The sequence below is a fragment of the Lepidochelys olivacea genome (assembly GCF_965140295.1).
Source record: "Lepidochelys olivacea isolate rLepOli2 genome assembly, chromosome: 1".
NCBI lineage: Eukaryota > Metazoa > Chordata > Testudines > Cheloniidae > Lepidochelys > Lepidochelys olivacea.
In genome coordinates this window covers 252,734,969-252,762,443 of record NC_140411.1, presented here as the reverse complement: position 1 = coordinate 252,762,443, position 27,475 = coordinate 252,734,969, and the positions used below count along the sequence as shown (strand labels likewise).

The 27,475-nt window shown below is 43.7% G+C and overlaps 1 protein-coding gene across 1 annotated transcript in view; it reads left to right on the top strand.

The window, feature by feature from the left end:
• Window positions 1-27,475, top strand: part of PAH (phenylalanine hydroxylase) — a 70,172-nt gene that overhangs the window by 27,103 nt on the left and 15,594 nt on the right. Inside the window, exons 3-7 of the mRNA XM_084616180.1 lie at window positions 9,696-9,879; window positions 19,583-19,671; window positions 21,781-21,848; window positions 24,858-25,054; window positions 25,582-25,717. Of these exons, the coding sequence (XP_084472306.1) occupies window positions 9,696-9,879; window positions 19,583-19,671; window positions 21,781-21,848; window positions 24,858-25,054; window positions 25,582-25,717 (674 nt within the window). The remainder of the gene's footprint in view (window positions 1-9,695; window positions 9,880-19,582; window positions 19,672-21,780; window positions 21,849-24,857; window positions 25,055-25,581; window positions 25,718-27,475) is intronic.

The following is a 27,475-nucleotide window of genomic DNA, read 5'->3' as shown; positions in this document are numbered from 1 at the left end:
AGAGCCCTGTGTGCTTTGTACAAAGCTGCATGATTCATGGCTGTTTAATTTGTATTTAATACATTCAGCAAACTCTGATCTCATGGGCTTTGGCACTTAGACACTGCTGTGATGAGTGCCTGAGGACAGAGGGTCTCAGAATGGTTGTCACAACTCCCCAGAAGTGTCAGGAGGTTGTGACCACTCTGCCCTTTCCCCACTGCTGAATGGAAGGGTTCCTGACTAGATATCAGCTAGACAAGAGGGGTGTCATGGAGGGGTGAGGGTGGGGTCCCAGTAGGGGAAAGGGGGTTGCAGTATGGAGACAATTGAGAATCCCTGCCTTAAACAAACAGAGCCTAAACGAACTCTCCCTGACCAAAATGAAAGTCTCTGCATTGACTTTGAGGAAGCTATTCAAAGGCACAAATGGAAATTAGGCTCCTAACTCTCATTGACTCTCAGTGGGAATCAACTGCTTAACTGTCATGTGTGCTTTTTGAAAACCTTCCCTTTTAATGGGACTTGAATGTAGCCCACAGCTAGTCAGGGTTAAAAACTGCAGCACGTCATTTTACATGCTCTTTCTTACCAGCTTTATATAAATGTTCCCTCTGGGAGTATTTACTCAGTGTCTGCGTGAAAATTCAGTAGTTATGCAACCACCTTGTAGGAACGTCATGATGGGTCTGAGGTCGCTTAGTGACAAGGGCCATGGAAACAAGCTACAGATGGATGTTGATAGCTGTTCTTGGTTTTTAAGAATCGAGTACAGGGGCGTGTGGTAGCTCACAGAGGGAAGACACAAATGCGCTGTTGGAAACAGTAGCCTAGAACTATCGCTCCCCCTTAAGGCTTCCTAATAGAGTTGTGAAAAACATGTGTGAAAATGGAACCTCTCCAATGAAGGATGGGCCAACGTCTACCACCAGTGACACCTGCGGTATTGCCAACTCCAGTCATTCAAAAAGCATGAGACTGATTCCCCCTCCCCCCAAAAAATCCTGACTTTGTCTTAAAAATCATGAGACTTTTAAAAATCATGTTTTCAGGCTTTTTTCTGCAACCATGAAGGCTAGATGCTTACTCCCTCCCCCACACCCCGCACCCCCCGTAAGGAAGGTAAAATTTTAAGCTCCAGGAGTGAGGCCTTTAGGCAAAACAATAACTGTGGTGAGACTCAGGCTAAAATCATGGGAACTGGCAACCCCACTGAAGACTGGAGGGTTACATAGCGCAAAGTGAGAGCTATCATTGACCCTAACAGTGAAATCTGTTATAACTGGTTACTACATGATAATGCTGAACTTATAAATGACAAGTGTTGTGCCTTTAAATAAATGCAAGGCAGACAGCTATACGCTTACAAGCATCTCTGCAACGGAGCAACTCTGACAGGGGACTGACTCATGTGCTGAAGCCCCTTTCAGTTGGCCAAATAATCATAAAGGAGCCATAAATCCCACGTCTGGAAGACCCCCATGCAGCAGGTTTTCCACAGCAGGCTGAAGTCAGGAGGAGGGCCTGCTGAGGTAGGAGGGGGACTGGCTAGGGTGTGCCCACCCCTGGGGGATTCTGCACAGCCGCAATCGGAGAGAGGAGCAATTGCAGCACAAGGGCACAAGTTAGTCTGAACCATGTGCTGAATTGGCCCCTGTTGTTCCTGAATAGGGGAGATGCAAGATGTCCCCTCTCTGTCCCTGTGGTACCACTGGCACAAGGGTGAATCTGAGCCAGGGGCATTAGGCGTTAAGGTGTGAACTACAGTCTTGTCAACCCCGAACGTTCAAAAATCATGACTTGGGCCCCAAAATCATGAGATTGACTTAAAAATAATGAGGGTGGTTTTTGTTTGTTTTTTTTAAAGAAATAATACACCCGAGGAGGAGTATTTTTTATTTGCCTTCTGGTTTCTGAGCTTTTAGAGGATACTCATGTCAAGTTTACAAGCTTTTGTCTGCAACCAGGAGGGCTAAAACCAACTTTTTTAAAAAACCCACTAACCCCCAAATTCTCCTTTTGGCTCCAGGAGCTGGAGCTTTAAGTAAAACATCAAATATCATGAGACTAACAATAAAATTGCAAGAACTGGCAACACAAACTACGTCCTACTGAGTTCTGACTCATATAAAATATAATTACAATACCATCAGGAGACACCAGGTGGGGAAGCTGTACCAAAATGAAGTTGGGTGCTGAATAGAAACTCAAGTAACAGAGCTGCTGTAAATATTTTGAAGTGAAAGTGTTTATTACCAACACAAAACATCATTCTGCAAAACTACCAATTGGGAGGGGTCAATTTCTGTGACTGAACTTCTGTTTCTAAAACAACAGTGATTGTAACTTACATTTATATGGCTCCAAACGAATCCCAAAGCACTCTTTACAAAATGGCAAACATATATATCTATAAAAAGAAAAGGAGGACTTGTGGCACCTTAGAGACTAACCAATTTATTAGAGCATAAGCTTTCGTGAGCTACAGCTCACTTCCTCAGATGCATATCGTGGAAACTGCAGCAGGCTTTATATACACACAGAGAATATGAACCAATACCTCCTCCCACCCCACTGTCCTGCTGGTAATAGCTTATCTAAAGTGATCATCAGGTGGGCCATTTCCAGCACAAATCCAGGTTTTCTCACCCTCCACCCCCCCACACAAATTCACTCTCCTGCTGGTGATAGCCCATCCAAAGTGACAACTCTTTACACAATGTGCATGACAATCAAGTTGGGCTATTTCCTGCACAAATCCAGCTTTTCTCACATCCCCCCACCCCCATACACACACAAACTCACTCTCCTGCTGGTAATAGCTCATCCAAACTGACCACTCTTCAAGTTTAAATCCAAGTTAAACCAGAACATCTGGGGGAGGGGGTAGGAAAAAACAAGAGGAAACAGGCTACCTTGCATAATGACTTAGCCACTCCCAGTCTCTATTTAAGCCTAAATTAATAGTGTCCAATTTGCAAATGAATTCCAATTCAGCAGTTTCTCGCTGGAGTCTGGATTTGAAGTTTTTTTGTTTTAAGATAGCGACCTTCATGTCTGTGATTGCGTGACCAGAGAGGTTGAAGTGTTCTCCGACTGGTTTATGAATGTTATAATTCTTGACATCTGATTTGTGTCCATTTATTCTTTTACGTAGAGACTGTCCAGTTTGACCAATGTATATGGCAGAGGGGCATTGCTGGCACATGATGGCATATATCACATTGGTGGATGTGCAGGTGAACGAGCCTCTGATAGTGTGGCTGATGTTATTAGGCCCTGTGATGGTGTCCCCTGAATAGATATGTGGGCACAATTGGCAACGGGCTTTGTTGCAAGGATAAGTTCCTGGGTTAGTGGTTCTGTTGTGTGGTATGTGGTTGTTGGTGAGTATTTGCTTCAGGTTGCGGGGCTGTCTGTAGGCAAGGACTGGCCTGTCTCCCAAGATTTGTGAGAGTGTTGGGTCATCCTTTAGGATAGGTTGTAGATCCTTAATAATGCGTTGGAGGGGTTTTAGTTGGGGGCTGAAGGTGACGGCTAGTGGCGTTCTGTTATTTTCTTTGTTAGGCCTGTCCTGTAGTAGGTAACTTCTGGGAACTCTTCTGGCTCTATCAATCTGTTTCTTTACTTCTGCAGGTGGGTATTGTAGTTGTAAGAAAGCTTGACAGAGATCTTGTAGGTGTTTGTCTCTGTCTGAGGGGTTGGAGCAAATGCGGTTGTATCGCAGAGCTTGGCTGTAGACGATGGATCGTGTGGTGTGGTCAGGGTGAAAGCTGGAGGCATGCAGGTAGGAATAGCGGTCAGTAGGTTTCCGGTATAGGGTGGTGTTTATGTGACCATTGTTTATTAGCACTGTAGTGTCCAGGAAGTGGATCTCTTGTGTGGACTGGACCAGGCTGAGGTTGGTGGTGGGATGGAAATTGTTGAAATCATGGTGGAATTCCTCAAGGGCTTCTTTTCCACGGGTCCAGATGATGAAGATGTCATCAATATAGCGCAAGTAGAGTAGGGGCTTTAGGGGACGAGAGCTGAGGAAGCGTTGTTCTAAATCAGCCATAAAAATGTTGGCATACTGTGGGGCCATGCGGGTACCCATAGCAGTGCCGCTGATCTGAAGGTATACATTGTCCCCAAATGTGAAGTAGTTATGGGTAAGGACAAAGTCACAAAGTTCACTTGAAGAGTGGTCAGTTTGGATGAGCTATTACCAGCAGGAGAGTGAGTTTGTGTGTGTATGGGGGTGGGGAGGATGTGAGAAAACCTGGATTTGTGCAGGAAATAGCCCAACTTGATTGTCATGCACATTGTGTAAAGAGTTGTCACTTTGGATGGGCTATTACCAGCAGGAGAGTGAATTTGTGTGGGGGGGTGGAGGGTGAGAAAACCTGGATTTGTGCTGGAAATGGCCCACCTGATGATCACTTTAGATAAGCTATTACCAGCAGGACAGTGGGGTGGGAGGAGGTATTGTTTCATATTCTCTGTGTATATATAAAGCCTGCTGCAGTTTCCACGATATGCATCTGAGGAAGTGAGCTGTAGCTCACGAAAGCTTATGCTCTAATAAATTGGTTAGTCTCTAAGGTGCCACAAGTACTCCTTTTCTTTTTGCGAATACAGACTAACACGGCTGTTACTCTGAAACCTGTCATATATATCTATATAATACACACATGATTTTCTTTGCCCATTGCTGAGACGCAGGCACCTCTTGAGTGAAAGTCAAAAATTGTTTGTGAGTACATAACACTACACCCTCGAGTCTGTTGTTTTGCATTATATAAGATTTTAGGACAGGAAGTGAAGAATGCCCTCCTCAGAGCTGAAGGAAGCATGTCTCTTTCACCAACAGAAGTTGGTCCAGTCAACGATATTACCTCACCCAACTCTTCTTACTCAAACCTGGGGCCAACATGGCTACAACAACTATGCAAGCAACTGTCTTATAAGAACAGTTTTTCTGTATTGTGTTCCTCTGAGCAAACTACTGATTGTAAGAGAAATGGACATAAGAAATACAGATCAGTTTTGTTTACAATGTACTCAGTAACAGATGTTTTTGTAGTTAAGAGCACTGGTTTTAATAGAAATGTAAATAAAATGTGAACAGCTAATTGTGTGTGTATATATTGCTAAGGATAGGCAAAGTTACATAATTCATGATGGGATATATACAGTTCAAAAGCTACACCTTCAATCGTTTTTTTCAGAAGATAGTTTGAAATAAAGGTATTGCTTTCTGACATCAGATTGTAATTCAGGGTGAATTTTGACCCTGAGTAATTTAAGCACCATGGGCCTTTAATGCATCAGAATTTCAGATCACTTGGACCGCATTTTGCCCCAGAGTCTCTGCTATGTCCAGTGTCTGCTGAGCATGAAGCAGACTGGTGGAGAGTGGGCTACCAGACAGCTGGCTGCCCCTCTGTGTTTCTGAGGTTGGTTCATGGCTGGCCCTGTACAGATTAGGGCATTGTAGAGCCTGATTTAAACTCTGCCAGGCAAGCATAATTACTGTCCCCCCCCCCCCGTTCCCATCTGTTCCTGACATACAGTCTGTACAGAGGTGATAGGAGTGGAGAAGGAGCTGCCTGTGCCAGATTTATACAAGCTAAGGACTGAAGAATTATCAGATGGCCAAATGTGACCAATTTCTGGCCTCTACTCCTGGATCAGTGTAGAAGTGCAGAGAAGGGGGAGAGAACCTGGTCTCACTTATGTTGATGCAAATTCAGAATAGCTTCTTTGATTTCAGTGGAGTTATTCCAGAATTACATTGGTGTAAAGGAGGTGGAAATTTGATTTGGTGAGTATACGTCCTCTTTTAGTCTGACCAAAAGAAACCCGCATGAGCCTCTTCTGCCTCCCTGGTGAACTAGAAACAATCTGCTGTACAACACGATAGCAGATCAATAGGGATTTCCTCTGTATTTGTGCATTAGTGGTACAGCTGGATGAGTAGAACTTGAGAGGACAGGCTACTATAATAAGCAAAATAGCTCCTTTTGCTTTTTACATCAGGCCAGAATGCACTGGCATCAGTGTGGGTGGATAAAACAGGGAGAAGGTATAAAACAGCCCTCCCACCCTAGTCCTGCATCTTGGCACCGGGTCCCTTTGGGTTTCAAGACCCTGCACCCCAGGCTCAAGACTTTTCAAGGGGAGTGAGGCCAGTGTAGCAGGGCTGACCTGTCACTAGAGTGGCACGCGTGCTGGCTGCCTGCTCCATTGTTTGTTCTCCCAGGGCTCCTGGACAAAGCATTGCTATGTGGCCCCTGTTGTATTCATTTAGATGGAACATATGGGCCAAAGGTGTTAACGCAACACAGTCACTGTCTAACATTAAACAATTTTAACAAGGTTCAGGGTTTGGTATGCAGCGACGTCAGCCTGCTTAGCACCATGGCAAAGCCACCATTAAACATCCTTTTTAACCTTTTATTAACAATATAGAAAAGAAGGGAAAAGAGTTAAAGCGTTTGAAATGTAAAGCATTAAGTAAGGCTTGTTCCCTTTCCTTTTTTAGAAGGAACACCCCGCCCCGCCCCGCCCACCCCTCGGTTTGACAGTCTCTTAAATGGTATCAAAGCTGGTAATGACTGTCCTTTTAGGGGGAAAGAGAAGTTAGTTGACGTGAGCTGAAGCTGCTGCTGTTTTTAAAGTCTGATCCCATTTCATCTCAAGTGTCGTTTGGGATTCAGCTGGAGTTGGTACGGGTGGTGATGTCATCTGGGTCTCCCTCTCTGGCCCGGTTTGCTCAGGACATCTCTCAGGACCAGGATGATGAAGATCCTGAGTCCCAGAAACAGTGGGAGAGGCAGCCATGATCATGAAGCTTACTCGTAGCATTCATCTGTTCTGTTCTTTTCCCTCAAAGTCTCTTTCTATAAGGACCCACAAAGGGAATGGAGGGTGGAATAGCCCATCCCTTCATTTTTTTTGTCCACCAATCAGGCCTAATATCTGACACACCAATTTTGGTTCATTAATTTCCAGTTCCACATCTTCTATTTTTACCAAGCATGATTTTAACATAGTCCTTGAGTTATAGCAGGAGGCCTTTTTATTGGACTAATTCAGTTTTTTGTCTCCCTTTTGCACCTATTTTCATCAACATTTATTACTATAGGTTGTTGTGACATTTTATGAACTTTTACATACTTTTTACAGTTGAGCCTACAATGAGGGTAAATTTGTAGTCCCAATTATTACAATACTCCTCTGTCCCTCCCTCCTGCCAATCAGTACAGGCTGTGGGCTTCATTCTCCACTCCCTTGTTCTTTTTTTTGTTATTTATTACGGAGGTATCTAGGACCCCCCCCCAGACATGGACCTATTGTGCTAGGTGCTGTACAATCTCAGAACAATAAATCTTTGTGCAATCGTTTGCTCCTGTGCACAGTGAACGTAAAATGTTACTCTCAGTGTAAATAGAGCATTCTGGTTTGGTGGCATTTTACTGCCATTTTGCACAGTTGTCTGGGCAATGGAGAATAAGGCCTAATGGTCCAGATTCTGCCCCTGGTGTAAACCCTCATTTGCTGCATTGACCTCATTGGCGTTATTGTGGATTTACCATGGCCCAGCTGACAGCAGAGTATAGCCCACTGTCTCTGGTCTCTGTCAAAAAATATATCTAGTGGCAAGTAATTTTAACTTCTAAGTCTTGAGCACTGTAATGATCTCTTACCATCTAGCTAAAAAGCAAATACAAAGTAAGGTCTGTGTGCTACACAGAATTTTATGGCTCTAAAACAAATTGTCCCTGGGGCTTAGCACAGTTAAACGCATTCTCTGCATTCAGACAGCACAACTGAGGAGTATCTTTCATGAGCAGCCATTGGTGAATGTGCTTTTGAACTTTTCAACTTACTGTACTGGTATTTAGCAAAACAACTTAAGGTAATCAGCGGCTTTCAACCCTCCAGACACAGAAGAGTGCCGTGCATTCTTCTTCCTACCAGATTCTGAACTGCCTTTTGTAGCAAGGTATTTCTGTGTTGTTGATGGCCAGCTGCCTCGCTGCACTATGCAGCACAAAAGGGAGCAAAGGAGAGCAAAACCAAGGAGCAGACAGGCCCAAACCTGAATTTGATCTGTCTTCATGGGTCTCAGCTTCCTTTTGGGAGGCAGAATTTCATTATGGGCCTCACCCTATAGCAACAATGGCTGCAGTGGGAATATGCCTGAATAAGGAATGCAGGCCTAGATCCTACTTTTCGAGCTGGTTGACATTTTTTGTTCAAGGGTTTTCTCAAGTAAACATGGGGTTTTTTTTGTTGTTTTGTTTTTTTGGTAAATCAAAATTTCCTTGGGAGAAACTCTGCTTTTGACTATGTTTTTCTGGTTTTTCTCAAGAAACCAAACCCTGCACATTCTGGGTTTTTGATGAAAACCAGAAGAATTTTGGAGAAAAATGTGGTCCACAACAAAAACTGTCTTCAAACTTTTTTCCATGGGAGAGAAAACATTTTCTGACCAGCTCTACCTAAGATTCAGCCCCCTCTAAGAGAGAGACAACAGTCCTGCTCACTGGACAGAGATACTGAAACACTGTGAAGTGTTTCAAAAACACTTTGGAATGTGTATCTTGGATGTTATTAATCAGATATTGTATCTATTTAGCTTGTTAGGTCAGTGGTTCCTGATGTGCAGTTTTTTGTTGGTGTTCCCCTAGTGTCGGATTGGCAAATAGGGGCCCTTTCCTCTGCTGTTTCCTATGACAGTTGCTGTCTCTTCGCCTTTGTTTTGCTCTTGTCCTAGTCGGTTTCCATTTTCTCTTTTCCTTCTCATCTGTTTTTTCTTCTGTGATTTTTTTTTTAATTTATGTATTTTTAGTGGGAGTGGCTTCCTATTCTTTTATTCTTTCCTGTTCTCTCTTGACTTTTGTTACCCCTTCCAGTTTCCCCATTCACCTGAATGCTACATGCTGCCCTGGGTGGCTTACAGTGGCATTTTGGAGCCATGCCACATGTGCTTCCAGGGCTGAGATGAGTGTTGCAGGAGCAGAGATACTTGAGCTTGTAGCAGATGGCACTTGAGCTGCTCCCCTGGCTGGCTGCAATGCAGGAGCAAAGAGAGTAGGTAGGCAGGTTTAAACGAATTGTCCATTGCTTATCCCTGCAGTCACAGCAATAAACTTGCAGTAGGGTATGAGGCAAGGAAACTGCATGCACAGAGCGAGGGCATATAATGGCTTTTCATTTTCAGCCCCTTGAGATTTGAATCACAAGATGCCCCGCTTCTGGCTTTTCCAAACCTCATTTCATTGTAATTGCAAATAACTTCAATGTATTTGTTTATTCTCACTTCTTTATTCTTCATGGAAAGAATTCTTGAATCCTGTGTTGATTCTGAGTAAATGCTCTTCTCCGCATAGGCATATTCAGAGCCTCCGTGCAGCTTTTGTTCCTGGTGTACCGGGAGTGAAATTCACCTCTGTAGAAAGCCTATGCATCACTTAAATCCAACTTAAGCCCTATTTTGAGGGACTTAGTTGTGCGCAGGCCCTGCATTGACTCTGCACGGGTGGGTGGGGGGGATTTCAGTTGTATAGAGGTGAAATTCACCCCTATACAACTGCTCCATCTGCTGGAGATTATTGTGGTGTAGAGGGCCTTGTGTGGACCATTCACCAACAGGTGAATTTCAGCATGCTGTGATTCCACCTATAGCATATAGTATCAACATTCAACCTATTATCCTTTTCTCATAGGAAAAAAGTATAAACCTGATCCACATTGAGTCCAGACCTTCCCGAGTCAACAAAGATGAATATGAATTCTTCATAAACCTGGATAGCAGGAATATTCCTCTTCTCACGGATATCATCGCAACTTTGAGAAATGAAATTGGAGCAACAGTTCATGAGCTTTCACGTAAAAAGAAGAAAGATGCTGGTAAGAAAATATTGACTATGATAATATTGACTATAAAATTGTGTGTTATCTGCCTAAACCACTCGGCCTTTTTGAACTACTTTTATTCCCTTCAGTAAAGCAGTTTTCTGGTTGACCTCTGTACCTGTGTTTCCCTTTCCATCCTTTATCTGTCTTGTCTATTTGGAGTGTAAGGTCTTTGGGACAAGCTCTTGATTATACTAGGTGTTGTACATACCCATACACTCTATGTGCATATGCAGTACCTAGTATGCTCAACCTTGATTCTGGCTGAGGTCTCTTGGATCTTTTGGAATATGAATACGTAATCACCTAGCGGTTTTCAATATTCTGTTTGCTGGCACTCACTGATATTTAGTTAGCAGGGCTGTAGTAACTGGTTAATGTAACTACGGTAGTTATATGTAGTCAGGTGAATGGTTATTAAGGGACTAGCCTTGCAAACACTTATCCTCAGTGGGGCTACTTACTGATTAAAGCATTTTTATAGTCCTGTCTCCCATTCCAAAAAGTTGTAGGCATGTTCATTTTCTGCAAATGAACAGTGCCCCTGCTGTTCAAAAAGGCTGTATTTTCATACACAGCTTTCAGCAATCTACCAAATTCATCTAGTGTTGTCTTTTGCTCACACACACAAACAATATGAAGAAACCACACGGGCACAGGTGCATTCCAAATGACTGCGTTTGCTAAAGATGCACAAACATGCCAAGCCTAGCTACATGCACACGGCCACTGTGACTGATTTCCGGTGGCTTCTAGAACACAGCGAACACCATTGGAGGGCTCACAAACTATTTAAAGGGGTATTACTCTATTCCTATAAACATTACCTACATTCAAACTTGGTTTTTTTAATGGTGGCCCGTGCTTGACATGCACAACGTCTTTAGTCTTGTCAACCTCCAGCAAGTTACGTAAAACCCAGATTCAGCAAGTTACTTAAGCATATACCTAACTTTCAGCATGTGAGTAATTCTATTGGAATCTATGGGACTATTCATGTGTTTAAAATGAATTATGTGCTTAAGTGCTTTGCTGGAGCAAGGCCAGAATGCTCAGCACCTAACTGAATCAAGCCCTTAATGTGCATTTTTGGTAATGAATGCTATATAGAGAAAGATTCTCTTTCACCTTCCTAAGGAGGGCTGGCTCCTCTAAGTCACTAAGGCGGGCTTTAGAACAGTGGCCTAGAGACATTTGCAACTGCCTGCCCTTTATGCTCCCTGGATGAAGAACTCGCATCACTTTTCAAAGCTGCCATGTCTTGATCATCCTTACAGGGAAGCAGTCAGGTGAAGACAGGCAGTGCAGTGAAATAAGATAATGCAGATTGTTTGAATCCACAATACAAAGTGAGCGGAGCCCTTCTTAGTCACCCTTCATAGTAAGGATCCACATAGAAGTAGTTTATAAAGAGTTAATTATCGTAAGAGGTGTTATGATTATCAGCATCTTACAGATATGAGTAGTTTGATGAGTTATAGATGGGTTATAAACCCATCAGCAGAAAGTATGACAGATGGTTATAAGCTACCAGTTGACCCACTGGACTCTCTAACAATTGACTTACCAGTTCTTAAAATATCTGTTGGTCATTTATGAACTCTTTGTTAAATGGACCCTTCATGCAAAGTGTGACCATATTCTCAATTGTGTTTAATGCATAAAAGTTGCTGATAAAGGACCAAGTAACAAAATAACGAATGAAGTGTTGATTGTCCTGGCTAACTCCAACACGCCCTGTCACCACCCCCAAAACACCCTTAAATCTTGGTTAATAACAACGAACCAAATCCTGCAGCCCTTACTAAGGACTAAGGCCAATGAGGCACAGTCCAGCACTATGCTTGGTGTGAAGCAATGTAACCCATGGGCAAGCAGAGGGAGAAATTCTGCTTCAAGGAAGTAGATTTCTTCTCTGATTTCCCTGGCAGGGATCTATTACTGTGCCCCTTCAGAGAGTGGAAGTCATTCCAACATCTCTTCCACACTGGTCCTTCTCTACAGGCTGATCAGCCTCCAATCTCTCTCCATCTCCTGCTGGAGCACTGTGCACCCCTTGGTGGATGGAGGGAGCAGGCTGTATCCTCCTTCAAGCTCAGGGGCAGCAGCTTTATCTGACCCTTATGCAGGTTGGATGATGGGTGGGAAGAGGAGAGGAAGCCTTCTTCTGCGTCTCCTCCCCCACAGTGCACCCATGTAAGAGTCAGGCACAATCTTCCCCCTCATAGGCATAATCTTGCCGCCATAATCTCACTCAAATCTTTTGTGTCCAATCGTCCCCCTCCCCACACCCATGAAATCAGGGAGAGTTTTTTCTACCCATTTCAGTGGGCGCAAGCTCAACCCATCCTCACGCAGGCAAAACTCCCAGCAATGTTGATAGTAGTTTTGCCTTTTTAGGGAAGTAGGGCATGATCCTGGGAGGTGCTGAGTATCGTCCGTTCTTATTAAAATCAGTGAGAGTTGAGAGTGCTCAGCACCTCACAGGATTGGGGCCTGGATAAAGACGTGGCCCAGAAGATTCATATAAAGAAACCACGACACCCACTTTTATTAATACCTAAATACCTCTTCAGATACCAGACGTGATTTTAATAGGATTTAAGCTAGGATTGTCTTCAAATGCTTTTGGTCTGGCTCTTCCTCTTCCTTCCTTGGAACAACATAAAAGGGCATTAATATCTGCCCGAGATGAATCCTGGTAATCCTTTTACCATCTCCTTTGTGCCTGACCCATGACATTACATTTGGGGGAAAGAAGCCTCCAGCAAATACTCTCTGGGGTCAGTTCTCTCCATTCAAGTGACAAGAGACAAAGGGTTATGCCTGGACAGGGAGCTATAAGCACTACTGTTGAGATTCCCTCCAAGTCCTCTTTCCACTCGGCTTCCCAAGAACTCAGTTCGACTCCCGCCTTTGTCACTCAGGTATCTTTACTGGGCACACAGCAGTGCCATGCTGAGCTGATCAGTCTCAAATGCAGGGGGGATGGATGCAGGGTACGTCACAGCTCCAAAGTTACACAGAAACCTCCTCCCTTTGTATACATTACACATCTCATTGCATTTATTATATGTTGCAGCACACATTTTTGGATCGATCTGGTTACTTTGCAGGAACCAATCCCTTATCTAGTTCATAGTAAACAGTCTTCTGTGTATTTCCCCTCTTAGTTGTCTGGGACATTCTGTCTTCTTAGCCTACTGACCTATTTACTTACTTTATTTAGCACAAACATTCTGTTTTCAACCTAATGATTCATTTCCTTCCCTAATTTTCTCTTCCAAAAAAAAAAAAGAGGCCTCCCTCCAGGAGTTAATTACTCCAGCCAGACCTCAGCTACACCTGCTATCACAGATATTCTCTCTTTGTCACACGTCATTTTTCTGAATTTATATTTTCAGAAGAAAGCTACAGACCCTGGCAAGTTTTTGCTGAGCAGCAGTGTTTAAAGGTTTTGTAGGCACTGATTCAAGCAGAGGGTAGAGCTCAAAACGTCAACAACAACAAAAAGACCACAGGAGAAATCATGGCTCCCTTGAAGTCAGTGGCAAAAATCCTATTGATTTTATCAAGGCTAGGATTTCACTTCATGTTTCCAAGTTCATCAAAAGGTCTTCTTGAGCCAGATTAATCTCTATTGACTTCAGAGCAGCAGAGATTAATTCGATCCCTTCTGATTGAAGGAATGACTGTTTTTGTTTGTTAGTGGAAACAATTTATCATCAGAGAGAGAAAAGATCAAATGAATCATTTTATTTTTATTTCTTCTGTTCTTGATTCCCTTTTCACTTTCAATACTTGCCATTAGTGGAAGGGCCCACCATGAGCTTAAATCTCAGGAGGGTTGTGTCCTAAAAGTCAGATTAAGGCAGAGGTGCTGGAACAATTCGTATAGTGGGGTGCTGAGAGCCATTGAACTGAACTGTATCTGATGGAAACCACTTCAAGCCAGAGGGTGTCACAGCACCCCTAGCTCCAACACCTGTGGGCTCAGGCTGATTAGAGAGCAAAGCATACGCGGGTTCAGAGTGAAATGAGAGACCACGCTGCAGACATAATGACTGAATTTGTCCCTTAAACAAATATATGACAGTGTTAATAAATAACAAGCATTGCCATGACAATGTCTACATTGACTTGCCCTTTAAAATCATCCCTGATAGATCTTAACATTGGAATCTTGACATCAGAATCTGCTATTGTTCTTTTTTGAAAAATATAAAACTAAACAAAATATCACCTTTCTTTCCCCCTTCCCGCCACCACTCCCACACCCATCCACCCACCCACACACATGCAAGCCGACCTCCCCTTTGTTGTATGCGGACACAGGCCTTTTTCATTGCCAAGTAAAGTCCAGGAAAATCTTCTCCTTGTGAGACATATCTGTGTCAAGAAAGAAGCAATTTACTTAATAGAGGGCAATAGCGCCAATTCCTTATCCAACATCTACATCTACAAATGTGATTGATTTTTCCTTGCTAAAGATTATGGGTTCAGTTCAGCTGTGCACTTCACATGAATTCAGTGCAGGGCCACAGGGGTAGCAAAGGTGATTTTGAAGTATTTCCCTATGTTGCTTCTTGGTGACCAGTGCGCCATCTAGGGTAGTGAAATCCTCTTTCCTCAACTGATCTAATTATGACAGTCTGGGCTTTTTTCAGCTTGCGCTTAAATAGTTTTTGTTCATTTTGCCTGACATTTGTTGAGTGCCTCTAGGACTTGGTCCAGTATAGCCCCTGAGCACACGAAGAGAAGGAAGAACCACAAGAATTATTTAAGGATTGGAAAACATGCTGTACAGCGAGTGCACGATCTATTTAGGCCAGGTCTACACTTAAAAATTAGATCAACCTAGCTATATCACTCAGGGCTGTGAAAAATTTCGTGCCCTGAGCACCGTAATTAGGTCAACCTAACTCCCGGTATAGACATGGCTAGGTTGATGGAAGGATTCTTGTGTCAACATAGCTACTGCCTCTCAGTATTTATTATGTTGGAGTGAATTAAAAGCTCCTTTTGTCAATGTACGAAGCATCCACTGGCTGTAGTGTAGACATACCCATAGTGTATTGAAGAAAAGGCTAAGAGGTGAATTGTGCATAGTTTGTAAGTACAGGAAGAAGACCTTGGATAGTAGAGGGGTCTTTAATCGAGCAGATGAAGGCATAACAAGATTGAATGGCTAGAAGTTGAAGCTACGTGAATTCAAACTAGAAATAAGATCACATTTTGAACAGTGAGAATGTGTAGTGGATTGACCATCACTTGAAATCTTTACATCAAGACGAGATATCGTTCTAAAAAAGTAAGTTCTAGTTCAACCACAGGTTACTGGGATTGATACAGGAATCACTGGGTGAAATTCTATGGTCTGTGCTATGCCAGAGGTCAGACTAGATGGTCACAATGGTCCCTTCTGGCCTGAAAATGTACGAACCCGGTGCTTAACTTGAAGCAAGTCTTGAGTGCTTTACTGGTCTGGGGCTTTAGTGTACTGATGATTTTTCATTTGGGCTCAGTTATCATTTTTACTTTCTTTTTTCCCCAAGCTCTCTGAATTGTACGACAAAAGATATTATATTTTCCCCTGTTCAAGCAATGAATAAAAGATTTAGATCAATAATATAACTGTAGCTCAGCAAATGCTAGCAAAATGTCATTATTCTGAAGGTAACTTTAGCTCTTCACATGAGTGATGCGCTGAAGTGTTTCATCTGGCCAAATGCCTTTTGTGGAATTAGAGTTATTTGTTGCGAAAACACAGTGCATCTCTTCATGACTCTTTTGGGAAACAAGTTGAGTATTTGCAGACCCCTAGGAGCCCAGGAATAAAAGAATTAAATATTAGTCTATTTCGGGGTGTGTGTGTGAGGGGGAAACAGAGACAATTTATTGCATTTCTGAGACTGGCTGGAGGCTGAGGTTCTGTAAGAGCCTTGTTTGCTAAACCCTGGGGCAGGCCAAAGCATTTGGATCTGTTTAAAAAGGGCCAAACCTGTGCCTCGAACAGCTATAAATTTAATAGACCTGCCTTTGACCCTCCTCACAATGGTCAGAATGTAGGAGCTCTGCAGAAACTCCTAACGGCTTCCGTTTTGTTGCCCCACATATAAATAGCTTATTAGCATCCTATTACGCATTTGACCCCATGTTAATTTGGTCACCACTTGGGTGTCCAGTACATGCCCATAAATGCTGCTGTTTCCCTTACAGACAAATCAATATTTATTACTGATCAGCCCATGTTCTCTCTTGAAGTCTTCACAGAGGCTCCCTGTTGCAACAGCTTGCTCTGGCAATTCATTAACCACAGTGCAGACAGCCAGCATGTCTGGTTTGCTAGCCCCCACAAAAACATGTCAGCAAACAAAATATTTGACAAATTCATTGAGAGCCTAATTTGATTTGATATTTTTAAACTGTTGCTAGCATTGTTGGGGAAGGTCTTTCTGAACTGCATTGCCGGACAATATACCCCAGCAGCTCTCTCACATCTCTAACTGCTCTGATTCCTACTGTATGTATAGGGCAGAGGGGCTAAATCCCATGCTGTGCTCAGCATCCTCAATTCCCATTGACTTGGGTGCTGAGAATACTAAGCTCTTGACAGAAGACTCACAGGGCCCTCTTCAGCCTTCTGCTGCAGCCCCTTTGTACCAGTGAGGTTGGTGCAAATGGACCATAGGGCAGGTATAAAGCCTCCCTCATCAGGGATTTCCCTTACTACAGAGCCACCCCACCAGCTCTGAGCTGAATCCACATGAGCCCCAGGCACAGAGGGTGTTCGGCGGTGGGATGCGGGGGGACAGACACAGGAGGTGAGGTGAAGTGAGGCCAGAGGAGAGAGGGGAGTAGTTGAAGGTGGTGTGATTAGGCTGGACTTGTGTCCTGGTGAGTCTGGGTCCCTGCAAGAGCCCCTTGGGGGCCACTAATGCAAAGGTACAAGTTTGGGGAGTCCTGAGGGCTGCTCTAATCTTCACAACGCTCCATATTGGTCACCAGCAGCCCACATAAGAGAGAAACAAACCACCTCCCTTCTGGTCCTAGGCTGGTGCCAGCCCAGGAATGAATCTGCCCCACAGTTTGTAAGTCACCAGTTTGTCAAAAACTTTGGTAATAAAAGTTTATTGGATACTATTTTTTGTCTAATTCATCCACACTTGGAACAGCAATTACTTGAACCCAAACCTTTCTAGTTCAGAGGAATACCTGTTCCTCTCCAAAATCCCTAACAGACCATCGTCTCAGAGCTGCACACACTGAAATCCATCACAGGGCATAGCAGGCTTCACAGTTACTACTGGGCTTTCTGCTGTGTTCAGATCTGATGGATTTTAGAGCTTCCCTGGGAATGGCAATATGTGGTGGCAATAATTAATAATATACATGTAGCTTCATGGTAGCACTTTTCCTCCCAAAATCTCAAAGCACTTTACAGAGTGTTGTCACCCCCATTTTTACAGATGGGGAAACTGAGGCAGGGCATGGTGCTGTGATTCACACAAAAGGTCATTGGCAGAGCTGGGAACAGAACCCAGGTTTCCTGACCATAAAGCCAGTAGCTTAGTTGCCAAGGCAATCAATGTAGAAGATAATGGCATCCTCCAGGATTGTTGTATGAGGTTTGCCTTCTTTTAGTGTGTCGGCTGACAGGGACTTTTGTATCAAGTAAAACCGTTATTTCATAACAAAGTCCCATTTGCTTACTTAATCGGAGCGGGTGCAAATTACTTACAAAGTAGTAATTAAGTACAAAGTAGTAAAGTAGTTGAATATTTCTAGAGAAACAATGGAGCTATCGCTAAAAAACAAATACATTCAGTCGGGCAAGATTTTGATGCTACTGCTGCTGCCATCTAGTGACTAACTTCTTAGATCTGCTTAAAGTTGGTAGCATGGGGCTCCAAAGACCATTTCTTTCTGCAGTACAAAGCCACATTCACTTTCATTAAAGGGAAAAAACCAAAACACCGCACTAAAAAGAGCCTGTTTTGATGTGTAGAAACTGTTTGCGGCAGGAATTCTAAAAGCACAAAGACAGTAGCACAACCCTCACATTAGTGTGCAGAACACTGCCCTGGCACAGATGGACATGTCACGGAAGCATGCCACCCTGTTGTCATAAATGCAGCCTGCTTTTCTGGGGCCTATGTGAAATGAGCTAGTGGTCTGACTCCAATTCTGATGAGCAGGTGTCCGCATTACTTAAACCCTACCCCATAAATGCTTTCTTTATTGTGAGTCTCAGCAGAGAGACCAAGGACTGAATAGGCCTGGAGACGGAATGATCCTCTCATCCCTTAGGTGGTCCATGCGGCTCAGGGTTGGGGAACATCCGCAGGGCACTGTGGGAGGGATTGCGCTGCAGCTGGCTGTGCACCCTGGAGGATTTATACAGGACTTCCCTTTCCAGAGCTGTTGGTGCAGAGCTTTTCTGGCAGCTGAGATTAACTAAAAACCAAAATGTTAAACAAAATAAAATTGATTCACTCAGCAGCAGTGTCCTCCTTAGGGCAGAAAGCAGGGCATGGGAAGCATTTTAAGGCACTCACTTGGATGAATGATGCACCTTTATGAAAGAGGCTAAATTCATATAAGTCACGGTGCAGTTCAGCTGGTAGAGAGAACACTGAGAGCTCTTGGGCTTGAACCCTCCACTTTAAACTCCGGGGCCCTCTGGGATGAGTGACCCCCCATTGATATCAATGGCAGTTACTTGTATCCTGCATGAAGAGAATAAGGCACACGAATGCAGAGTGCGAGCTCCATGTGACATCCAAGCTGAAGGCAGTGCTGTTGTCACCACAAGAGCTGTAATGACCCCCTCTCCTATTATAGTAATTGCTTTCAAGAGATTTGGGTGCCATTTTTCTATCTCTGATACAAATAAAAAGAAATGGAGCCTGATTCTCTATTGCCCTGCATCTCATGTAGTTCTCATGCTCATGCAGTGTGAGTACAAGCTGGATGCAAAAGACTCTGAAATCAATGTTGGTAGCGTTTTACACCTACTGTGCACTGATGCAAAAGCATTTGAAAGTAGCGGGGCAATGGACAAACAGACCTGTTCCTGCTGTTTGAAATGACACCTTGTGAGTTATTGCAATGTCCATTAATTGATACAACACTAATCAGATGTACTAGAGTGCTGTTTAATTTGTATACTGCTTCACGGTTTAAACCAGCTGAAGTGGCAGAGATTAGGAATTGGATGAGACTTTCATGGAGCCGATTATTCCATATCTACCTCTTGCAGGGTTTCTTCCCCCCTTCCCCTGAAGCAGCTGACTCTGGCTACTGTCAGAGACAGGATACTAGACTAGATGGAACTTGAGTCTGATCCAGTCTGGTAATTCCTATGTTCTGATGATTTGAGAAATATCAATAATAAAACAATAAATAATAACCATCACAAGCAAACAGTGCCAAAAGCTGGATTTACTCCAGCTGCTTTGCATTGCTCTAATAATGCAAAACAGCCATAAACCTAATTTAACTGGCTCATGAAGCTGGGTTTACTGTTGCATTGCTTCACTAGTGCAATACAACACTTCCGAAAAGTACCAGTGAATCTAGCCAGTGTTTATCCTACTTTATATTTATATCAAAGAAATGGAAAGAGTTAGATGAGATCCCCAAGATAAGCTAAACTGAAAAGAGGCTCATTTGTATTTTCTTTTCTGTTTTGTAGTGCCGTGGTTCCCGAGAACTATCCAGGAGCTTGACAGATTTGCCAATCAGATCCTAAGTTATGGAGCTGAACTGGATGCAGACCACCCTGTAAGAAACAAGTCCTACCTTTAAACAAAGAACAACTTTATAGTATTGGGATTCTCATGTCCACATGTTCTATACCAGGGTAACTCTAGTGGTCCAGGGAGGCACAAAGGCAGTTCCCATAACTAGGGTTGTTTGAGAGCTGGTCCCTGACATAAATTAGATCAGTCTGGAGGCTGCTCTAACTTATGCAAATACCAGCAGCCCCAAGCATTATGGCAGCTGGGGCTCTCCAGAGCCCCCAGTCATCACAGGCACACTCACTTTCTCCCAACTACACATATGCAAAGGATTCTGGGAAGTGGTATCTTGACGAACAATTTTTTGGCCATGTTGTACTTCATGGACCGCAGAAAGTTGACACTCCCCATATTCCAGTATGGGGATATGATGAGCTTTTTTTCCTTTTATAATGAATGTATAGTTGATTGATACCTGCATATTATTTGTTGCATGCCGATACGGCATTTATGATGCAAGGCACAGTAAAAGAAGTGGTCCCTGCTCCAAGGGGCTTGCAATTTAAATAATGAAAGCACATTTGTTTGTGCTAGTCAGCACATGAATCCTTAAGTGTTTTAAAGACTTTTCTTGATGCAAATATACTTTCCATTCCCACCCCCTCCCAAAGAACAACTTATTTCCATGTCAAAACATACCAAGGTACACGCAGCACAGCAGGAATTGCAGCTATTAGTGGAATTGAGATGGGGCGATTAGTCATTCCCTACCTATTGCTTAATTCAAAGTGCGCTGTGTATCACGTGCAACGATTCATGATATTCAGTGCGGCCACATGAAAACCAGAAGGAAAGAAGATGCAACTACTTCAGCAAACTGAATCAAGAGCCTTCTCATTTGTTGCACTGGGAGATGAGCATGTCGTAAAACAATGTTGCTCTTGAAAGCAAAAAAAAAAATAAATAAAACTCCGGGATTAAAGTGAATGAAGCCGCTCAGTTCTAGCTGGCAGAACTCCTTAGCTAGTGGTCAGTTTCCTCTATGTTCTCATAAAATCAAAGCACAACGAGGCATATGGTATAGTAAGAAAGGATAGTAGAATTTAGGATGCAGCCAGGAGGAAAAACTAGGAGTCACTCAAGTGCTATCGTTTAGCTAGACGTGGGAGCTAAAAATAGGATAAATGTTCTATTATGCCATTCTATTCTATAACGAATAACGTTTCAGATCACCTGGTCCCTTTTGGTGTATGAGCACACTTTGGTCTAATACAACTGTGTTGGATATCTGGTTGTTTCACAGTTGTTGTCCCCAGATCCTGTTTCATCTTGTACTGTGCTGGGGTTAACCAAATGACCATTATTATTTGTATATTGGAGTAGTACTTAGAGGTCTCAACTGAAACAGGGGTCCCATTGTGCTAAACACTGTACATACACATAGTGCGAGACAGGCCCTGCCCTGAAGAGCTCACATTCTAAATAGACAAGACAGACAAAGACGGGAGTATGTAGCATTGTAGCTGTGTCAGTCCCAGGATATGAGAGAGACAAGGGGGTGAGGGAATCCCTTTTATTGAACCAACTTCGGTTGGTGGGAGAGACAAGCTTTGAGCTCTCACAGAGCTCTTCTTCAGGTGAGGCCTAATCCTCACTGGCGAGATGAACCTTGTGAGAAATAAATGTATAACAGGTGAGATTTTTAGCTTGAATGTGTGGGGGAGCCATGCGTCCGAGTGCACACCCCCTGTGTGGTAATAAGTGAAGTTCTTCTCTTTGTGAGCCCCCTGCTTGGCAGCATGCAGAGAACTGGAGGAGGCGGGACGTGAGTAAGGCTGGGAAATTGCTGCTAAATGGATCCTCTTGTCTCTCTCCCACGCACCCTCTGGTGGGAGGGTGGAAACAGCCTGCATATGCTGTTTCAGCAAAGCCGTCATTCAGCCTGGGAAGAAGCAGTCTTCCTTGCTTGCTCTTGTGCACTTGGTGTCCACACTGGGGGCTGGGATCTCGATTTTAGCCTAAGATCGCTTTTCTGCTCCCTCTGAATTCAGTGTCAAAGCTCCCAGGGTCTTCAGGGGGAGCAGGATTAAGGCCTGAACCCTGCATTGTTCCCACTAAGCAAGAGGAGTACATTTTAATTGTTTCCTCCTAGGGTTTCAAAGATCCTGTTTACCGGGCCCGGAGAAAGGAGTTTGCTGACATCGCCTACAACTACAGACAGTGAGTGTGCACCACACGGGCAGGAGAGACACCAGTCACACAAGTGAATGCTTCCCACCCTGTCACTGGCCTTTCATCACCGCAACAACAAATTCTTGTCAGGGATTTCCTTTTTGCTGTTGGCTCCTTCTTTCTTGGCGTGTGTTTAAATCTTCCTGTAAATGCATTTATCCAAAATTACAGCAAAACAAAAGTAAATTGCTCAAGGCGGACATTCAAATGAGAACATGTCCCCTCACCACACTCCAGCACCAAGCTTTGTTGTCTAATTGTACAACAGTATCACATGCTACTACAAAGACCTGAGCACTGAATAATGCAGCTTCTGGTATTCTCCATATTAAACAGTGGAGAGGGGGAGAGTGTATATATTTTACATTAAAGGAGCTGCACACACTATTAAAATAATGAATAACTTATGGTCCTCTTGTTAATCCAGTGCTTGTTACTCTACTTTTATCATGTCTGATCCAGCTGCATTGAGCAATTTAGGTTCTCATTTCACAAGCAAAATAAACAAATCCAGCAGATCCACTTCCCTAGGATAGACTTCATTTTGTTTTCTGCTTTTTATTTCTTTTTCTGTTCACGGTCAAATTTGAATGACAATAGGAACTAAAACTCTCCCCCAAAGTCATTCACGCTTTTATATTATACCTAGTGGGCCCAACCCTTGCAGTCAATGGTAAGGCTCTCTTTGACTTCAAAGGATTAGACCACGTGTTTCATGATTTTTAAACCATTATTATTATTATTATTATTTTATTGTATTAATTTTACTTAGGGTCCCACTGTGCAGGCTGTTGTACAAACACAGAACAGAAAGACAGTCCCTGCCCCAAAGCGCTTACAATCTAAGTTACAAAACAAAAGATGCAACCTCTCTGTTTAATTACTTGAAAGGAGTCAAAGAAATCAGAGAGGAACCTGCTTGCTGGCTAGAAAGTTTGGGTAAGCCTATATGGCCAGGTTCTGATCTTAGTTACAGAGATACATCCCCACTTACAGGAATATGTGGAATTGTAGCCTTTGTAACTGAGAGCAGAATTTGTCCCTTACTTTGCAGACTTCAGCCAAATTTTATATAAAAATGATAGAACAAGTATCAAAAATAGCTATTACCAAACCTGAAACAAGTTCGGAGGATGAGACCCATCAGTATTACTAAGATGTGTCCATATCGGGAGACAGACCGGGCTGGGATTTTATGCGTTTCCTTCGTATTCTATCAAGAGTTCTTGGGCTCCATGCTTTTAAATAATAGAATAATAATAGAACAGTGACAAGATGGCAAAGAAATTTGGCTTTTTTTTGATTCTTCACAAAGAAGAAGGGACACTGTGTAGACCCCTCTGGACCCACCCTGGGCCAGCCAGCCAGCCACCCAGTAACCGCACGCTCAGACCCTGAGCCCTGCAGAGATGCCCTGTTGCAGGTTCAGCAGAGGAGTGAGAAACAGTGCTATGAAGGCAGCTGAGTTCCCATCTGTGTAAAAAGGGGCAGATCCAGGCACAGAAGGTCCCCTGTGAACTTGGAGCTTGTTGGGGTTGATGGGAAGGTTGATGGGCCTTTAAAGGGTAACTATAAAATCCAGGTGCCATTACCTCTAAAAATCAGCTACATGAAGTGGGACAGCCATGTAATGAACGGATTCACGCTCTCTTGTCCTCTTTTCCTTTGATCTCTTCCCCCCCTCCCCAGCCTGTTGCTTTCCCCTGGCGTGTCTTTTCTGCCCATATCTGCTGCTTGTTTGACTTTCTCCTCTCCTTTGCTCCTTTTTCTTTTTTCATTTTATTCTTATCCTTCCCCAGCGTGAATTCCTACTTCCCTGCCTTCCCTCTCCCTTGCTTTTGGCTCCCTTTTCTCTTGCTTCCTTCCCTAGTCCCTGCCCTATTGATCTCTGGGACCTTTTGATTGATATCTGAAAGTGCGCTAAGCCTCTGCTTCCTTCTCCAGCCCCGTGAAGGTGGCCCAAAGATTAATTAGGAACAATGAGTGCTGTAGGAACAGCAGTGGTCCCCCAGCAATCTTAATAATTCAAGAGCATGTTTAAAGCTCCATAGATCAAGGAGGACTGATGCACACAGGCAGAAAATTACAGAGTTACTGGGGAGCTGCCCCCAGGCCGAAGTTAAAATGAGAGAGTGGGAGGCGGTGGGGTATCACTGGAGTTTAACAATGAATCTCGGGGCTTGGAAAGCCCTTGCATTATTCCAGTAGTATTAAGTTGCTTAAACTCTTTGATTTTAAAAGCTGGGGGATTCACCTATGGCCCTTTTCTTTATTGCTAAGGAATCTTCCTCCCCCCGATTAATTCCAAGGCAATAGGGCCAAATTCATGGTTCATGGTGCCTAACTCTTGTTAACATCAGCATGAGCTCCATGAACATGTGATTGAGGCAGAATTTGACCCAGGGGTTATTCATTTTTTTAAATCAAATTTACCAAAATCTGCATTTAGTGATGATTAGGAACATCTCCAAGATACTTAAACCAGTAAGAGCTGTGCATCTTCAGAACTGATGTTTTCCTGACCACAGTAGGAACGTCAGAACAAATCAATAGGCATGAAATGCAACAACCTTCTGCACATCAATAAAGGAAAATCAATGAAAGACAGCAGCCAGTGAATTTTGCTAGCAGATCAGCAGCAGCAGCAAAATAAACACAGTTTATTTTTGCGACACTGGAACCAAAAGGCTGCAACTGAGATCAGGCCCCCATTGTGCCAGGCAGTGAACAAACACAGGGGAAGAGACAACCTCTGCCCTTAAGAGTGTACGATCTAAATGACAGCGTAGCTCAACTGAATTCAGTAGAGTTATTCCATCACATTATTTTCTCTCTTGCTGTATATGAGAAGAGGGATTTTCGTCACTCGCACCAACTCCTGTCCAGCTCCAGGTGGGAATACAAGCACAGATGTCGGTGACACAACACACTTCTTTATATTGCTGGTTTAAGGTGTATCCATTTCACTGTGGATTAAAAATGCTCTTTGCTTTACAGTGGGCAGCCTATTCCTAAAGTGACTTACACAGAGGAAGAAAAGAAAACGTGGGGCATAGTCTTCAGGGAGCTGAAGACTCTCTATCCAACTCACGCTTGCTATGAACACAACCACGTGTTTCCTCTACTGGAAAAATACTGTGGCTACCAGGAGGATAATATTCCACAACTTGAAGACGTTTCAAGATTCTTGCAAAGTATGTTTGTGTTAAAATAGCCCAATAGGGAAGAAGGATGGTCCAGCTGTTAGGGTGTTAGTCTGAGACTTGAGAGCCCTAGGTTAAATTTCCTGCTCTGCCACAGACTTTGTGTGACCTTAGGAAAATCATTTAGTTACTCTCTGCCTCAGGGCCTCACCTGTGAAATAGAATCATAGAATCATAGAATATCAGGGTTGGAAGGGACCTCAGGAGGTCAGCTAGTCCAACCCCCTGCTCAAAGCAGGACCATATAGGGATAATAGAGTAGGGATAAAAGAACTCCCCTACCTTACAGGCATGTGTCGAGGATGAATTTATTAAAGACTGTGAGGCACAGAGATACTGTGATGACGGTGTCCACGTAAGTTCCTTGGGCAGTTAGGGAGTTCTCCACTATTTGGTACCCAAGCTTATAATTAAGAGAGAAAACTGATGCAAAGCTCTGTCCAGTTCCCAGGACCCAAAGGAGAGGCATAAACCAAGTCCAATGGACTTTTTTAAATGGACCCTTTTTCTCCCTAAAGCCTGCACTGGATTCCGCTTACGCCCTGTGGCTGGCCTGCTGTCTTCTCGGGATTTCCTGGCTGGTTTGGCATTTAGAGTGTTTCACTCTACACAGTACATCCGCCATGGATCTAAACCAATGTACACACCAGAACCGTAAGTACTTTGGCACTGAAGGTAAACAGGGCTGCATAAGCTGCAGAGGTTAACTATGCAGTTGGGTTAGTAAATAATAACTGCAGTTAATACTAATGTTAATAATTAGGGCCCTACCAAATTCACAGTCCATTTTGGTCAATTTCACGGTCATAGGATTTTAAAAATCATAAGTGTCATGGTTGCAGCTATTTAAATCTGAAACTCCACAGTGTTGTAATTGTAGGGGTCCTGATCCTAAAAGGAGTTGTAGGGGGTGTTGCAGTATGGCTACCCTTACTTCTGTGCTGCTACTGCCTCTGCCTTCAGAGTTGGGCGCCTGGCCAACAACCACTGCTCTCCAGCCACCCAGCTCTGAAGGCAGCGCAAAAGTCAGGGTGGCAAAACCGTGACCCCTGCAACTCCCTTTTGGGCCAGGACCCCCAATTTGAGAAACGCTGGTCTCCCCTATGAAATCTGTAGAGTATAGGGTAAAAGCACACAAAAGACCAGATTTCACGGCCCATGACGCGTTTTTCATGGCCATGAATTTGGTAGGGCCCTATTAATAACATACCATCCTCATGGCAAAGCATGACCCTGTGCCATATTGAGGTATCCACATTATATTGTTGCTCTCAGCTGAACATTTTAGAAGGGATTTCTAGTCTCCTTAGCGAGAGAGTGTAGCTCTGTCTCTGTAAGCTGTCCCCTCCTCTGCTAGCCCTTCTTGAACTGAACAGCATCACTAACTGACTATCAGAGATCTCTTATTCTTCCTTCTTGCCACATTTACATTCCTTTATGCCTTTCTCGCCTCCTTTCATCTCCATCTTTAATTCTCTCTCTCTCTCTCCATTTTTCCTTTGGTTTTGCTAACTCTACCTTGTGTTTATTTTCTTTCTCTTTTTCTTTAAAAAAATCTGGGTTTTTTTCTGTTTCTCCTTTCCCCTTTATTTCTTTACTTCCTACTCCTCTCTTCACTTCCTCCTTTCCCTCCATTTTTTCCTCACCTCATTCTTCTTTCTTCCCTCTCTCATTTCTTCTCAGTCTAGGTTAAATTTGGCTCCTTCCCTTGCACAAAACCAGAGTTCAACCATTTTGTGCAGTGGGTGTTATCCTCCCACACAACCCCACCTGCAAATTGAAGGCAACTTCACAGTCCCTCAAGAGCCATTACTCCAGTCCCGGCTCTGCAATAGTGGACGTGAACCCTGTTCTCTCCTTTCACAGGGGCTTGGGACCACTGACGCCTCATAACTCAGACTCACTGGCCACCTCCCTGTCCCTAGCCTGCACTACTCCACTTCCCTCCATGTTGATCTATGTGGAGCCCTGCTCTGCTATGCACAATTTACCGTGTTTCCCTGCATGTCCATTCAGAGTTGTATAGAGAGTCTTCCACAGCCCCTGTGCTGCCTGGAGAATCTCCTCCTCCTCCCTCTTTCCTTCTTCCTTCCTATTCTACTTTTCTCTCCCACCCAATCCTTTCTGCCAGGGATATGGCAAAGCTGCACACCCCCACACAACTTCCTCTCTGCCTTTCCAACTACCAGAAACCCCTAGTCCCGCTCTCCCTGAAACACATGCTCTGGCCATCTGGGAGCTTTAAGCACAAGAATTGCAGCTTTGGCAAACCGCCACATGTGTAGGAGTGTGAAGGGAAGTCTGCCAGCGGGATGCTGCAGCAGCGCAAGAAGTGAGTGGCAAAGGTCAAAGCAGGCTTGGCCAGGCAGATTCCAAAGTGCATCCCCTCAACAGCCCAGTCAGCTTGCTTCC